The sequence below is a fragment of the Atta cephalotes genome, assembly GCF_000143395.1.
Source record: "Atta cephalotes unplaced genomic scaffold scaffold00054, whole genome shotgun sequence".
In the NCBI taxonomy this organism is placed as follows: domain Eukaryota; kingdom Metazoa; phylum Arthropoda; class Insecta; order Hymenoptera; family Formicidae; genus Atta; species Atta cephalotes.
The window spans coordinates 401,749-419,091 of record NW_012130118.1 but is presented as its reverse complement, the minus strand read 5'-3'; the positions used below and the strand labels follow the sequence as shown (position 1 = coordinate 419,091).

General features: G+C 28.9%; 1 protein-coding gene across 1 annotated transcript in view; it reads left to right on the top strand.

Annotated features, from left to right (window-relative positions):
- The first annotated feature begins 1,281 nt into the window (after positions 1–1,281).
- Positions 1,282–17,343, top strand: part of LOC105623214 (calcitonin receptor-like) — a 24,780-nt gene continuing 8,718 nt past the window's right edge. The window contains exons 1-4 of the mRNA XM_012204614.1: positions 1,282–1,386; positions 8,822–8,913; positions 8,963–8,984; positions 10,233–10,459. Of these exons, the coding sequence (XP_012060004.1) occupies positions 1,282–1,386; positions 8,822–8,913; positions 8,963–8,984; positions 10,233–10,459 (446 nt within the window). The remainder of the gene's footprint in view (positions 1,387–8,821; positions 8,914–8,962; positions 8,985–10,232; positions 10,460–17,343) is intronic.

Below are 17,343 nucleotides of genomic sequence, written 5' to 3'. Positions count from 1 at the left end.
CGCGAAGAGAGCATTAAAATGCCAGAAGGCGGCTTTACGCGAATTAAAGTACATTTTTCCCAAAGATAAGTTTAACTAGGCGGCGTTTCATAGAAGTGAACTGAAGTTCAATTTGCATTTTATTTTATTTGCGAACTATTAAACCACGGATTCGCAGAGAGGAATAATCCCGTCTCTCAATCCACTTAATGGGGGACTGTCGACTCTTGATTCTTGATGCGACGACGTTGATGCGCAATTTTTACAAACTACTCTGCATCGAGAAATTTTAAATTAGCTTGTTGTTTCGCTGGGAAGTTTGAACGAGCTTTGACAAGAAGCGGACATAACTTTGTGGATGATTACGCAGTTAGCGTCAGAAGATATATATAGATATATAGTATTTCTTCTTTCGTCTCTCTTCATCTTTCTTTTAAACAACAATGCGCTATGTCAATTATATAATCATATATGAATTCTCTTTTTATTAAGGCATTAATAAAAAAGTGTTTGGTTTTTGTGCACTATAATTGTACGATAAAAAATTGTGGTTAGGAGCTCAATTTTTATTATTATTATTGCTAAAATGTTAATAATAATAATCTTATATGTATAATCTTTTTAGATATGAAAAATTTAACATAAATTATACATTTTAGCATAAATTATAATAATTTCAAATATTAATAGTAAAATACCAAAAATGATGAATAAAATAAACATTTTTATTCATCAATAAATAAAATTGCAATTATAGAGAATATATCTATTTTCAGTTGTATTATTTATGTAATAATAACAACTAAAACATATATTACCTAAAGACTTTCAAGTGTGTGTAATTATTATTAATAGCACACTTGACTATATTTGCATTGTTAAAAAACTGTAAATATATAATTATATTGTCTCAAAAAGTGATTATAAATTATCATAATTAAATTATGGTAATTTTAATCATTTTTTTCTCAGTGCGTGTTTTGAATTTATCTTTTTATCTGTCTGTATATATATATGGGACAATAAAATCGCAACATATACTTCATTATAATACATCATACTGTTAATTATAATATTCTTTGTTTAAAAAGAAATTTATGGAATTTTAATTAATCTTAAAAAATGAAAAACGACGTAGTAAAATAACTAACCGTGCAATAAAATTCCATTAATCTTATTAGCCGACGCCAACGTGACATTAAAGTTCGGCATTAATTAAAAATCAATAAATTCCGATATTCATTTCTCAATATCGCAACATTATACATCTTATTTAATATTTCAACAATTTCTGTTACAGTGATGGCGCATAAATACTGCGAGCTGAATGGCACGTGGTTCCGTCATCCCGAATCAAATCAAATATGGAGCAACTATACAACTTGTGTGAATCTACAGGATCTGAGCGTAAGCTATTTCTTAATATATTTACCTCCGTCCGTATATAAATTAAACTGGTTATTAAAGTTCTCTCTTGCCTCATCAAAAAAATTCAACATTTGAGAACATTACAACAATCGCGTAAAAGAAATCGCAAACGATCTTTGAAGATATTTGATAGTTAAAACCATTTGACGGGAAAAGGAGGGGCTTTATCCCTTTGGGAAATAACATACAAGTTCTCACACGCGAGTCCCAGTTACATTCTCTCAGTCTCGTTGCGAGACATCGCCGTTCTGACACGGATTTGATTTCGCGTTATTTTGTCTGAAGGTTCACGATCAGCCAGTATATTTTCCAAGAGCTAATATCGTTTGAACGAATAGGACGCGTTTGTTGAAATATTTGAAAGACACGCACGTTGCATCCGACAGAGAGGGTATTACTTATTTTGCATCGCAACGTTGTACAGAGGAACCAATTTCAACGATCACGCGACCTCGCAATCTACCTTGCAATGGACGATATGGCGCCTGTTACATTATTCGTTTGAGTATCAATCAATATTTTGGTCATTTCGAATAATGACATTACGGTGAGAGCGAGAGAGAGAGAAAGAGAGAGAGAGAGAGAGAGAGAGAGAGAGAGAGAAAAAAAAAAGTTTCTCGCGATTTATTTTTGAAGAATTGATTTCTCGTCTCTGCAACTGTCATGACTCGGTGAAACGAGATTTATGATGCGCGCACCGGAAATTTCAGTAAAAAGAGAACGCGAAGCATAGAAATGAAACAAGCAATGAAATTGTTCTGAATTTTCCAACTTCTATCAATACGTAAATCCTTTTAAACGTTATCCTTTTAATGTCCATTATCTGCTGAAGTATTTCCGATGTACCAAAACCCTTTAAATGGCAAAGCGATTTTTCCGTCGAGATAGATAAATTTTATAATCGCAACCTGCGTGTCACTGGTTACGCTCTTTAGAAAGATTTTTTGACACCGCTTTTTTATTAGATTAATGTTGGAAGGTAACATGCCTTTGACGCATACGAGACAGTACGATAATATGAAGCGTTTCCCGTTTCGCGCTTGCGAGAAATCGCTTTTACGTAATACCATCTGTGTCAACCCTTCTCATATACTTGATGAGCCGCGCTCTATTCATTAGGACCAGCTTCATTTTGGTACCGATACACGTAACGTAATCATCCTTTAGAATGTGGCCCATCATAATCGCGCTCGAAGCGTCGAAGCCGCTTTCTCTCTCGTATCCATCACGAATATCCATCGTGAAGGTATTTCACACTTCTAACATGCATTGACATGTCAATGTCGATACCTGCTCTTTTTTGCCGCGACGCTACTAAAATTGCGAACATAATGTGACGAAATTCGTTTTTAAATCGAGTTCTTACAGCAATCCTTTTGCTATCGTAAAGTAAAACGAAAACAAATTCGAGACATCGAGTAATAATTTTTATGGAACGATAGCTGTGGAAAGCTTGAAAAAAGTGAAAAACGATTTAATGATTTTTATTTTCCAATTTTCTATTCTAGTATGTAGTCAAATGAAAATTAATTTAACACTTATAGATATATCTCCGAGTGCTCCTTTGTATAAATATAATTTAGAGGCGATTATTCATTACATCAATTACGGTTATACTCATTCGTACAATGTAAGAAATTTATTGTAGGAAACACGATAGTGGAAGATATCCTGCAGTATTTTATAAACCATAATAAGACGCGCACTTATCTTTCGGGTTCAGAGAACGAGGCCAGATGGTTTAGCGGAAAGCTCAGGAGAATATATTTTTGCATGTACCACAGCTACCTCATTCTTGTCCAGCTATGTAATCTGCCTGAATAATTTCTATTTGAGTAATCTTCTTGTTTACTTAATCCTTCTAGTCTCGACAGCTATTCTGTGAAATACGAAATTGCAAACGGATTCATTAGACTCTGCTAATGATACACCGTTGTAACCGAGTTACTCTTTGTGCGCACCCTTTCTCTCTCTTTTCTCTCCCTTTTTCCCTTTTTTTATGTTTTGCAAATTACATAGTGATATATTTGCCTCTCGCAGAAATGGCGGTCTATTCCAGAGTTTTTAATTCACACGTGTCTGACGTGAACTGAATTCTCCTCGCGTATGTGGCGTTGCATGTTTAAATGAAACCGATTCTTTGCGCTCGTAGTGCTGCGACGGTGCGACAAAAGCTTTTGTATTCATTCCTATACAAGATGAACGTTTACGCATCATCATTGATTCGCGTTTCTAACATCTGCAACATCTGGACTCTAAGACAAATATTATCGTAAAATTAGAAAACGGCTTATGCAAATAAATACACTTAAAATACATTGAACGTAATTGTATACTCGTAATCTCGTTCTTCGAAAGCACGTAAATTGATTGGAATTCTCATCGTTAGTATCAATCTGTTCGCTTTTGTTTGTTAATTATTTTAAAAGGAAATTATTTGCAGCGCATTTATATTAAAAGCATTGTTTATGAAATTGCATAGAATATACCGTAATTGAAAATACAGTGTTACAAAGAATGTGCATGTATTACATACCTTATACCGTTTAGCAATATGCGACTTTTATGTTTCAAAAGAAAAAATAAGTTCTGCGAAAGAATTCACATAAAGTTTCAGACTAATTTATGTGACAGATGTTTATTACACTTTTATCAAAAAGAAACTGAAAATGAATAGTAGTTGCACAACTTAGTTATATACAGTTTGCTATAAAATGTCATGTGATATTTGCATGACATTGATTATTTCTCAGATATACATAGAGATTACATTTTTTTTTATTATAGTGTTTGCAATTTACATAGCAGTTAATATGTGATAGATATTATCGCACTTCTAGTAAAGACAAGAGAGAACTAAGAACAAAATAGCTGTATAATTTGATTATATAAAATTTGCAACAAACTGTTACGTATTGTATGACATTGCACTATCATAGAATCTGTTGTCTTGTTAAGTAAACGCCGTTTGCAATAACTTGTGTTTAAATGATAAACAAGATTTCGCTATCTATTCGCAGCTCTGAAATTTAATTCTTGAAAATTCTGAACTTCCTTTTATATTCTGCGCATGGAAAACAAGTAGTCCGAAACTTTCTCTTAAACTTCCAGTTCTAAATTATTACAGAGATAATTACAGGAATTAACTAATGACAGGCAAAGAGAAGCATAGAGAAAATTAAAAGTATTTTCATTACATTTAGTTCAGAAAACTCCTTTGACTCTTCGTATAGAAGAGTCGCATTATAGAACCGTTATTATATTTTGTTCGGAGAATTTGAAATAAATAATAATTAAAGTCTTTCTATATTTTAGAAGATATCGATTTTCTTTTTTTTTTTTTATATTTTTAGAAAATATTTGGAAAATATTTTAAATTTCATTGAAAAATTGAAGTTTTAAGTTATTGAATAGTGACGTATGACCTTAAAAATAGTCAGTTTCTGATAACATACATGAAAACATGAAACATAAATCTCTGCAAGGATTATTATTTATTATTTCTTAAAAAAAATTACCTGTAAATCATCAATCTTTTGAGCTAAAGTAGAAAAATCTTTTAATGGACGAACAACGATCAATGCATTATTATTCGTGTTGTATAGACATCATTCACGCAACTGATTGCGTCTAGAGAAAATATATCAAATATGTTCCATTTTGCATACATGAAATTGATATAACACCTATAATTTATAGTTGAATTTTAGAATTTTTTTTTAAAGGGTCATTATCAGTTTTGTTATTACATAAATAGCGCGTTAATAAATTAATTTAACTTTTTTTAATATTTCAGAACTTGGAATGTCTCCTTCTCGTTCCTGATTTTAAATAAGAAGAATATTAGATTTTTAAATCACGATATTTTACCTGAAGAAAATAGGCGAAATATGAAATTCTCTCATTAATATCTTAGCGCATATATATCAGTTTTTTAGCTCAAAAACTGTACAAAAATGTTCTTTATACACTCTGTCTAAACTAATTAACGGAAGTTCCAGAAATTACTTACATAGTCGTAATGGGGAGAAAGAAATATTTTATGTGACAACAAAAAATTTATTCAGAGTCAGAAATAAAGTTGCGTTTTTTATAATTGAATGTGAAAAAATTTCGGAGAGTTTTGTTTGAAATCTCCCCTCTATGTATATGCCAATAATATAACTAATTTTATTGTATCTACTTTATTAAAAATACAAATTTATCGCGCTCGCAACAATAAAATATAAACTTGCAATTTAGTAGATTTCAATTATAATTAAGTATAAAATTTTAGTGTCATTTATACATGAACAAGAAATATATGTATATATAATATCAGAATTTTATTTATTTTATATTAGGTGTAGTAAAAAGAAATCCATTATTTTTCCATTCAATTTCATGCAAAAATAATGGATTTCTTTTTACTACACCTAATAATATCAAAACGTAGGTAGAAAACAACTGTAATTATAATACATTATAATAATTGACAATACGCAATATGAAATGTAAATACATTTATATAATTTCGATTTATTATTTTATAGATTTGCAACTTTCGTTGTCAAATTGATGATATTATATAATATTGTTACATTTTGAGAGAATTCATTGCGTTTGCATCGCGAACTTCGAACCAAATCCAATACGATCGGTAAACAGGGTTAGCTCCATTTCAATTCAACAATGCGACACGTACGAAATCGAGGGTTCATCTGTCTCCTAATATTAACGGGATCGCGAATGCAAATGACAATAAGCTGCAATGTAGTGTGGGAGATAGTGTAATCCCTGTTATCGATACATAATAAACTAAGCGAAGCGGCGGGATACAATTATCGTTTTGTTCGCGTTGATAAAATTTATCGTGTCTCCGCATGCAACAGTATAATTTCCGGAACCCGTGTTAATCCGATTGGACCGGCTCGAAGAAGAGAGACCCAGGCTCGTATCCACCTACTATTATCGTATCAAGTGCCGTGTAATCTCAAGATAGAACCTAGAGAATCCAGACTGCATACTCTAACTTCATGAATTATTTAGCGGCGACTACTGTGGCACAGCGTGAAAACCGTTTAAAGGTTTGGACTAATTTTCATAATTATATTCATCTGTTCGATTAAAGGTATGGATTAATTAAAGATGCGAACTCGCTGTATTTTGCTTTCAATTCTTTTTGATTGCATTGCAATTCCTTTTGATATACTTTAGCTCTCTTTATGGATTACTTGACTTCTCAAATAAGAAATTTAAAATTAAAATGTTATTTTCATCTCATCTAAAGTAAAATTATTCTCGCTGTTTTATATGTAATTATTATTATTTTGATAATATATAGTAATAAACTGTACTTACGAAAAATTAGATTACTTTCTCGAACAATTTTGCCGAAACAAATTAATATTTCATAAAATTTATATATGTAATTTGTTAAAATAAATTATTACAGTTTTATAAAGTATCTATTTGCTACATGTATCTATATATGTAATTTTTATTATTTTGTTAATTTCTTCTTAATTGTTTTGAGAGTGTTCGCTTATAATTAATCGCCGGTGCAAAGAGATTTATACACTCAGAGTTAAATATTAATTTACATTTGCATGTAATTTAAGTTGCACTACCTTATCCATGAGTAGCGCTGGCTGTGAACTCGCAGACTTGTAGGCTTTCGTGCAATCATTAATATGTAATATAACGTTCGTACGATGGCGGTTAAGAATAACGTTGCTCTTCCAAGCCCATTGGGAACAACGGGTTAATGTCTTCCCTCTCTATCATCATTCATTTCTAATAGATACAAAGAATAGATTCTTTTGGTCGCAAACCAGAGGTTCTCTAGTTACTTTATGTATTTAACAAGGTAGATTACACATTCAGGTGCTCGGTCAAAGTCTAAATTTTCCTTCCGTAGTCAAGACAAGCTCGATTAATTTTCCAAGCCTTCATCGTCCTTGATGCAGGTCATGAGGCAGATTTTCGGACAGCGAGCCTCATAAACACTTCGTGCTAGGCAGACATTTGTCATACATAGGACAACGTTACGAAGCCCTATTACTAGCGGATTTTGCTTTGCAGATGTGGCAAGATTTGCATGCGACGGTGTAAAGGAAGTATGTTGGTTGCGAGAGGGCTCGAGGGACACGGAGGATCTCGTAAGCGGATGAATTTTAAAACGACTATACTAGGCGAAACGACTGCGCTGCTCGTCGCATATTTTGAACGAAAAAATGGGCAAACGGATTTGCGTGAGAGACTTGTATAGGTTTTTTATAATTTTAGTCTAAGCTCCGAGGCTTCTCGACTTTCTGGCATACACGAAATCCATAGGATTCTAGAAGCTAGTTTCAAGTATAAATATTGTTACGAGAATGCATTTACAGTGAAAAGTTGTTATAACAGGCCTGAATAACAAATGTAGATTTTTGTGCCCGTAGAATCCAAAAATTTTTGCTCTGAAATATGTTAAAAAGAAAGAAAGAATACAAAAAATGAACTAATTTTTTAAATATTTTTCTCACGTCAAGTTTTATGTAGTTGCACTATCTCTTTATTCTGCAATCATTACTTAAAAAAAGAACTTATTTATTTAATCTTTTTTTGTTTGATACGCGCTGAAAGTAATTGAACTTACATAGTACTTAGTAAAAAACTTAGATATACTGAAAAAAATTTATTAAATTTTCATAAATATTTGAATAGTAACTAATTAAACGTTTACTTGTAGTAAATGTAAATACTTACTAAAGAAATGATATTAAAATAAAATTAATATATATATATACTTGTACAAAATATAAATATACATTTACATTTGATAAATATTTAATTAGTATTAATTAAATAAAACTATTTAAATAAAACTATTAAATAAAACTATTTAAGTAAAAATATTTAAAATTTTATAACTTTTTTCAATGTATTAATCTAAAAATATACATTTTTACGGTTTTAATCAAATTTTCATAAGTATTTTGTATTTATACATGAATTGTAAGATATATTATCTATCAAACTTATAACATATTATCTTATAACATATTATATCTTATAACATATTATATCTTATAACATATTAACTTAAAACATAACTTATAACATTTTAGAAAGAATGCTTTCTAAAAAAGAATTAATGTTATATAACAAATCTAGGTGGTAGTTAGTCTCTTCTATAGTACACGAGCAACGGAGATTGCAACGACATGATAATTAATCAAAGAAACGATTGGGGTCAGATTCGCATTACTCGTTCTCGACTACACCGTAGTCGACCCTTAATCTAAAATTATGAAATTTTCTACGATATATTAGGATTATAACTTGTGTCGTCCGCTAATACGAATTAATAAAAATTAAGGCATCACTTTAAAAATGATCAGGAACAGTCTAGAAATGCAAGAAGTTTAAATTTTTGATAATTTGCTTATAGTGGCAGCAAAGTATAAGTGGAATCTACGAGGTGGGATACGCAATATCCTTGGTAGCTCTCTTGCTTTCCTTAGGAATTCTCACGTATTTTCGGTAAGTTAAAAATTTATTGATGTTGTTATTATCTGTGTTACTTCAACAGGATATTAAAATTTGTATCCAAAGTACGTTAATTCAAAAACTTTGAGAATTACTTTTGCAGGTATCTCGCGTTTGAAAAACATCTAAATTAGATCGCTTGTGAGAAAAGGTATAACTTTTTAATTTAATAATATAAAAGTCGCAGATTTTTCCCTGGAAAAAGACTTTTTAAAAATCTTAAAAGATGAAAGTCAAAAAGAAGTACGTATTATTTGACAATATTAAAAACTTTAATTTAGATTTTTTTTTATAGAGATATTAAAATGTTATTTCATAGATTTATTACATATATTATAGAATTATTGAATTTGAATAAAAGACGTTTTATATCTTATATATAAATCTTATTATTGAGAGTAGACTATTCACTCTATTTGAAATATCAAATTAGCTTAAATAATGATCCAATCTAGACAAATGTCATTCACGTACAATTGTTCGGTGAACTTCTAGATCTTCCTTTGTTGTCTTTTAACATAAAATTAGGATTTATTGGAAAAACTTTAAAGAAATGCAATTGAGAAGAGTACTTTCTTCATAGATCTCTCAGATGCGCACGGATTACACTGCATATGAATCTATTCACGTCGTTCGCATTCAACAATGCTTTGTGGCTGATCTGGTACAGGTTCATAGTAGCGAATGCGGATCTACTACTTAATAATGGCGTATGTATTTTAAGAATAAAAATTTAATAAAAGTCCATGAAAAAAAAAGATATTTAAAGATACATGAAAGGAGATAAGGATCTATGTTTTATTTGTAATTCAAGATGCTTATTAAAACAGTGGAAATGGTATTTTGTGCCATCATTAAAACTTTAAAACTTAATATAATATTTTTCTTTTTCAAGGGGATTAGCTTCTTATCAAAAAGAAAAAGAAATAAATAAGTTGGACAAATGAAACCGTTATAATTTATAAAAATTTTAAAAATTGTTTACGTTAGTGAAAAATAAATATTTAAAAAAAAATTTTTTTTTAATTAGTTGAACATATAGAATAGAATTTATTAAGCCAAATACAAAATTAAATGTAAAAAATATTTTTTGATGGTAAATATGTTGGTGTGATTAAAAAATGATTAAAAAATGATAACAATTTATTTAATATAGATTTATTAAAAAATAAAAATTATTAGCATCATCAGAAAATATTGTCGGATTACATTTTAACTTTAAATTTTAACTTACAATTACTCTGACTATTATTAAGCGAATACGACTTGACTGACTTTGAAGAGGCGTTCATGAACTATCGTGTGCTTTACAGATACCTTGTCGCGTTCTGCACGTAGTCCTTCATTACTTTCTATTAACAAACTACGCTTGGATGCTCTGCGAAGGCTTCTATCTGCATACGTTGCTAGTGAGTGCATTCACTAGCGAGCACAAATTAGTGAATTGGCTGATGGGACTCGGATGGCCAGTGCCAGCTGTAATCGTCACCTTATATACAGCTTTACGTGCATCCAGTGACGATCCTACAGACACTGAGCAGTAAGTAACAATTTGTCAATGATCAAATACACTATAACAAATTACTTTGCTAGTAGCATTAAAAGAAACTTTTGCTCACAAAATGGAGAAAGAGAAATAAAAATCGAATAAAAGATTCGATCTCAAAGTAGATTAAAAAAACTTTTATCATATATCATAGCCAGAAGAAATAAAATACTATTGCATTTACTTTTTTCTATTTTTTACGACATTAAAAATGGAAATGGTTAATGCAATATATCATTATATTTGTTAATTCATAAAATTGAAATTAAAAGATTTTTTTATTTATAGTGTATGAGATTTAATCAAACATTGTGTATCGAAAAAGAAATGAATAACACATGTGGTCTGATAATTGATTAACATATTTTCTTGATTTGATCTGAGTTCCACGTTTTATGGACAGTAAATACTGCAAATATCCTGAAGAAATACTAAAACAAACATAAGCATTGCATACTGATTCCAATAATCAAATCTTAACGTATATGAGATATTCTTTTACAAATCAAATGGATTTTGTAAAAAATATGGGATCACATTTTTTTATTTTGAACTATTTTTAATATTCCTATATTATAAAATAAGCCGACATATATTTTGGCAATATTTTTTTGGTCAATATTTTCGAAAATACGGAAGGTTAAAATTTTAAAAACTCGCTGATTGTGCGCAGTTTTTAAAATCGATAACTACTTCTATTTATCTTATGAAGTGTTCAAATTGAGTTCATTTTAAAGATAAAAGAATTCTATATTTCATTATTACTATAATTGTTGTTAAATTATGATTATTATAAACAATTAAATTTAAAGTCATTTTATTGCTCAAGGCCACCATAAATAAATTTTTTTTTAAATATCATCATATTCCTCATTAAATTTTCTATAAAAATCATATTTTTTTAGAATGATCATTTGATATTATCTGCGTGGAAGAAAATTTCCAGGCGCTGGCTGCTGAGTCAGCTGTCATACTGCACCCATCAGTAAGTGTGCAAGAAACTAAAAGAAATTTAAAAAGATAATATATATAATCAACTTTTATTTATTATAGTTCGGTAAAATAATGATTATAGTAAAATTGTTATTAATATAATTGATGATATTTTGATGATAATAATATATAATAATAACTTTAATAACAATGATAACAATGTGAATAATTTAAAATAAAGAAAACAAATGATTGCAGTCATAATACGACTGCGACATAGGTTAATGAATCGAAAATAAGGAAAGAAAGAAGTGTGGTAATGTGTTATTTTAAAGAAGTGAATAACTAAATTGAAAATCAGCGAATAATGTAAATTATTTATTAACCATGTTATTATTTTAAATATTATGTATTACATTTTATATTTATTGTTTCATAATATTTGCATTTGTACTAATTTCGTGCAATGAAAAATATTTTACTTTTGCTTACTGGTATTAGGGTACAATGAAAAGCCGCTCACCGCCGTCCCGCAGAAATTTTTTTCCACGCAGATAATATCAAATGATCATTTTAAAAAATATGATTTTTATAGAAAATTTAACGAGAAATATGATGTATTTTTTTTAATTTTTATTTTGGTGACCTTGAGCAGGAAAACTTTAAGTATTTTAATTATTTATAATAATCATAATTTACAATAATTATAGTAATAATGAATACGTAAATATAGATAATTCTTTTATCTTTAAAATGAACCCAATTCGAACTCCGTAAGATGAATAGAAATGGAGTTATCGCGATTTTAAAAAATGCATATAATAGGCGAGTTTTTAAAATTTGAATCTTCAATATTTTCAAAAATATTGACAAAAAAAATTGCCAAAACACGTGTCGACTTATTATATAGAAAATGCGTAAAAAAATTTTGTAGTAAATTAAAAATGTTATCCCATATTAAGTGTTTGATTTGTAAAAGAATCTCTCATATAACAAATATTAAATGTATATTAGATATAGTACATGAAGAAAAAAATGTTAAACATGTTACGAATTTTCTTTGTTAAACCGTAATTTTATTACAGTTCCATTTTAAATTCCATATGTTATATTTCATATATTAAACCCACTTTAGACATTTTATAATTCGCGACCAAATTCGAAACAGAATTCTATTCATAATTTTGCGTCGTATAACATAAAAAATATTTGAAGAAATAAAATACATACATATAGAAAATGTATATTATTTTTGATATATTTGCTTTTGTTCTTATATTCAAAATATGAATATATTCTCTGCTCTCCTAAATTTTGTTTTCCTGCAAGTAAAACATCTGTTTTTTTTTTTAGGCCGCGAGTTTTGTTTTGTGTGTTATCCATATTCCGAACGTTTTTTTCAGTTAATAAGCATGTAGCGCGTGTAAAAATACAATTATGCTAACTCGAGAAAATGCTAATTTCCTCAATTTAGCACAATTTTGCTTTCTGTGTTTCCGATAAACTACGGGGAATGAATGTGTCTACTAATTGAAGTGTTTGATATTCGTTGAAGGAGACTATTGACCTGTAGTATCTATCGACCACGGAAAGGGTACTAGGGTCTACACTAATTTCTCAGCAAGAACAGCATGCGGTCAGTTGCGTACGTGATGGTAAAATTAGGTATGTCCATCACCATGAAGCTGCGGTAGCTAAATGTGCCATGGTAGAAGATCGAAACCACGGTGCGACAATCACATTACCGTTCCATTATATACGACAGCTGAACGAAACTGCTGATATAACTTGCTGAGAAATAAATGTGTTTGTATAAACAAAGTAGTCATTTTCTTCTACATCCGAAACGATTGAGTAAAATTGACAAAATGTTTTAGCAAAATGTTTAACAAACAAATATGCTAGAATAATATAGTGATAAAGTATAATTTTATTTTATTTTATATTTTATTTTGACAAGAGTTTTTATTAAACAGGAAAATACTGAAAGGAAAAGTCCAAAAAAATACTGAAAGAAAAAGTCCAAAAAAATAATTTACATACAAATATATTAGTACAATTGTATTAGTGCAAATTTCTGTATTTCGGCGTTTAGCCGTAACTAAATTACATAAGAAAATAGTACATGTAAAACGCACTCCTTTTTCCCTTTAAAATCACCTTTCTAAATTTCATATTTAATCTTTTTATACGAAACCTCTTTTTATAGCCGTGAGAAGAGAATCACCTTACATAATTTACAGAAACCTTTTTTCCTCGAAAAAAAAAAAGATTTCATATAGTGATGTAATATCCCTTATGTATAAATATCTTGATCTTCTAAAATACAAATTTGTATATGGAGATCACTATAAGGGTATAAAGAAATATGATATGAAATGAGGCAAAAATATTTTCATATTTTCATATATCATTAGGATCATAATAATATGACGGCTATTTTATGTTACTACCTACTTCTTTTTATATTTTTTAGAAAATTTCAGAAAGATAACTTTTATAAAACCTTATATAATGTCCGTATAAATGTTTATCATAGCATTATTTTTTTAGCATCGCGATTTTTTTAATACGATTAAATAATCTTTAATTAATCTAATATTACTGCCATAATTTCTTGAGTTTTTAAAGTTTGATCAGATCAGAAAGTGAAAGGCTAATAAAACATAGCGTTAAGTTTTTTTACACTCTATATATTAGATGTAGTAAAACGAAATCCATTATTTTTGTATGAAATTGAATGGAAAAATAATGGATTTCTTTTTACTACATCTAATATATATATATATTATATTGTATATACCCGAGAAAATCTCTGAGAATGAATCAGCGCTTTTGAGCACCATTGTTACTTTACTAAAAGCGAGGCCTCGGTCACAAAAAAAAAACCATTGTTGGTTTACCTTTTTTGGAGAACAATTCATCCTGTTACATAGTACGCGTTTTATATCGATTTTTTTTTATTTGGTTCATAGTGCAACTTCCTAACGCACGTAGATACTTTACTTTGCCGCGATACTTTACTTTTGCAACACGAAATTTACACGTAAAATCTGAAATACAAAGAAAATGTTTTGAAATTAATAAAGATTATAAGGCAAAATTTAAACATGCCACATATTGCAATTTCGATCAAATGTCATAGTTTACTGCGTTGTAGAGTAACTCTGGCAAATACGCCGCGCTGGGATTTACGCCGCAGAAGTAGAAAGAAAAAATAGAAAAAAATAGAAAGAATGGGAGTAATTTTCCCATTTTATTCTGCCTTTATGTTATATTAATATAGTGTTATGATTTCAATTTCTTATTGTTAATATTAATGAAATTATTATGAGTTGAATCGATTTGTGTCACTGTGTTAAGTAGCGTCATAAATTATAATCTACATAAAATGATTACTATAAAATATGCAAAAAACTTAGTGGTTATTTCGTGAGTGTAAAGGAATAGTAAAACATGTTGTATAACAAATACTTTGCTTTTTCTTTGTTAGTTTGTTGTGTTGTATATCCCACCTGTTTGGGATATACGGGCATTTTTAACAAGCGAGATTTATGTCCAAAGTATACAAAGTGCGCAGATTAAATTCAGTTCACTAAATACAATAAACGCATTACATGAAATATATACCTCGTATCATCAACACTTATAACACATGTGGGAAGATTGTAATTATTATTTATTACTTTATATACATATTTATCATTCTTATTCCTTAAAAAACTTTATAAACGCATTTTATAAGTTATTGTATCATTTTACATCTTATTTATATGCATTATTTGTAAATTTTTCATACATATCCTTCCTCCCTCTATGTAACCCCTATGGGATATACCCCTATGGACAAAAATGCAAGGGTTTAAAAAAGTTAATTTTTTAATGCGAAATATAAATATTTCAGATTTTTAATTTTTTTCATAATAATACAGTTTTTCATAATAACAGTACAAAGTTTTTACTGATATAGTTCGTTTACTAAACATAGTAAATAATACTTAATAAATTAAGTTTCTGATAGGTGCGGCGTATATATTGGAATTACCCTGTATGTGCTCAACTTTAAAGCTTTCACGGAGTTCAAAAATTGAATACGACACGCTACGCTAAAATTTTAAGTACATAACATAATTATAAGTACATAACTATTGGAATGTCCGGAAAGTTCGTGCCGCAAAAGATTTAAATTTAATAAATGTATACTAAAATTTAAATCTGCGTTTCAATTTTCCTTCAAAATCGGCACGAACTTTCCGAACAACCCAATATTAAATAATTGACGCAACGTAGACATTATTTTTTAATCATAATTATTTACTAAAATTAATGTCTTACGTATATAAATCTTAGATGTACATTCTCGTTTTAAATGCACTTTTTGTATTATAATTTTATTTTTTACTTAGAGCTCAAAAATTGAAGTATTTGATTAATTTCTACATTTGAATAACATTGTCAATCTCGATTTTATGTCTCTTGATTCTACATTTCTGCATATTAAATGACTTTTCATAATGCTTGTTGTCGATATGATAGCTGTTACCGATTAATTAAAATTATTATGTAAATTATTACGTAGAAATATACTAAAGTTACTTCATTCGAAGATTATTATGTGCAGCATATGCTTTAATAACATGAGGATACTCAATCTTTGCATCAGATGCCGGAAACATTCTCTGTGTATGTATGTGTAAATAGCTTTACGAGCAGATTGAAACATATTGGAATATTGATGAAATAAACGGCTCGATAACAAGCTATACTCACGCCACGTTATAAAATATCAAATTGATGAAAACAACTTTCATATTGAAAGTAAACGTTGTCGAATCGATCATTATTATGAAAATTTTATGAAATGTTCGCATGTCACGATAATCGTATTTTCTTTGAATCGTATTTTCTATGTTAAGAAATAATAATTTTTTATGTTAAGAAATAATTTGCATAATTGGCATTGATTAATAATCGACAATTGTTGAAATCGATTGTAATTAATTATTTAAGAAGTTCCTTATCCAGATAAATAATTCAAATTTTGATAAAAATAGGGCTATTCGTTATTAACTTATATATTTGTCGTTCCATGTATATAAGTGACATATTGTTGTCGTAAATATAAGATTTTATTCTTAAATTTCAGTCTTAAAATCTTCTTGTTTTACACAAGATTCGCGTCAGCATCCGCTATTCTTTAGTTTATCCATCTATTTTCGTCGATATATTTCTGCAGTATACTCTCCCTATCTTGTAGGGTAAATGTTTTATAACTGGCCGGCGTTAAAGCAATATCTAGCAGCGATCCTCCAATCTGTTATATGTATCTGTTATATCTTCCTCTCAGCCTTCTGTATTTATTACAGAAAGCTCGTCACGAAGTTATCTCCTTGACACATTTTTCATCATCTTCCTCTATCAGGTTTGTTAGAATAAGGATTTATATTAAGCGTCTTCTACACATGATATGGATATATTTAGGTACACAAGAATTGAGGAATGATCGATCTTCAATATACACGAACACTCTCTTTCTCACTTCCTGTTTCCTTATTAATAAAAATATCAAATGTACATTTGTATCTGACAAATGACATGCATAATATTTCAAATTCTGTCGAAGACAACTTTCAAAACACGACATGACCACATAAAGCTTAAAATGAAAACAAAAATTATACGTATGTTAAATTTTTTATTGTGTAATAAGCTAATAATTATTTCATAAGACTCTTGATGGTAGAATGCGCGTCCGAGTTTCAACGTTATAGAAAGAACTGGATGTGTACACAATTTATTACAATATATTTCATTAGAATTCAAAGTATCATTTTCTCAGATTTTTTTTTATATTCAACTTTTTTATATATATATATATATATATATATATATATATATATATAAACTTATATATATATATATATAAATTTATATATATATATATA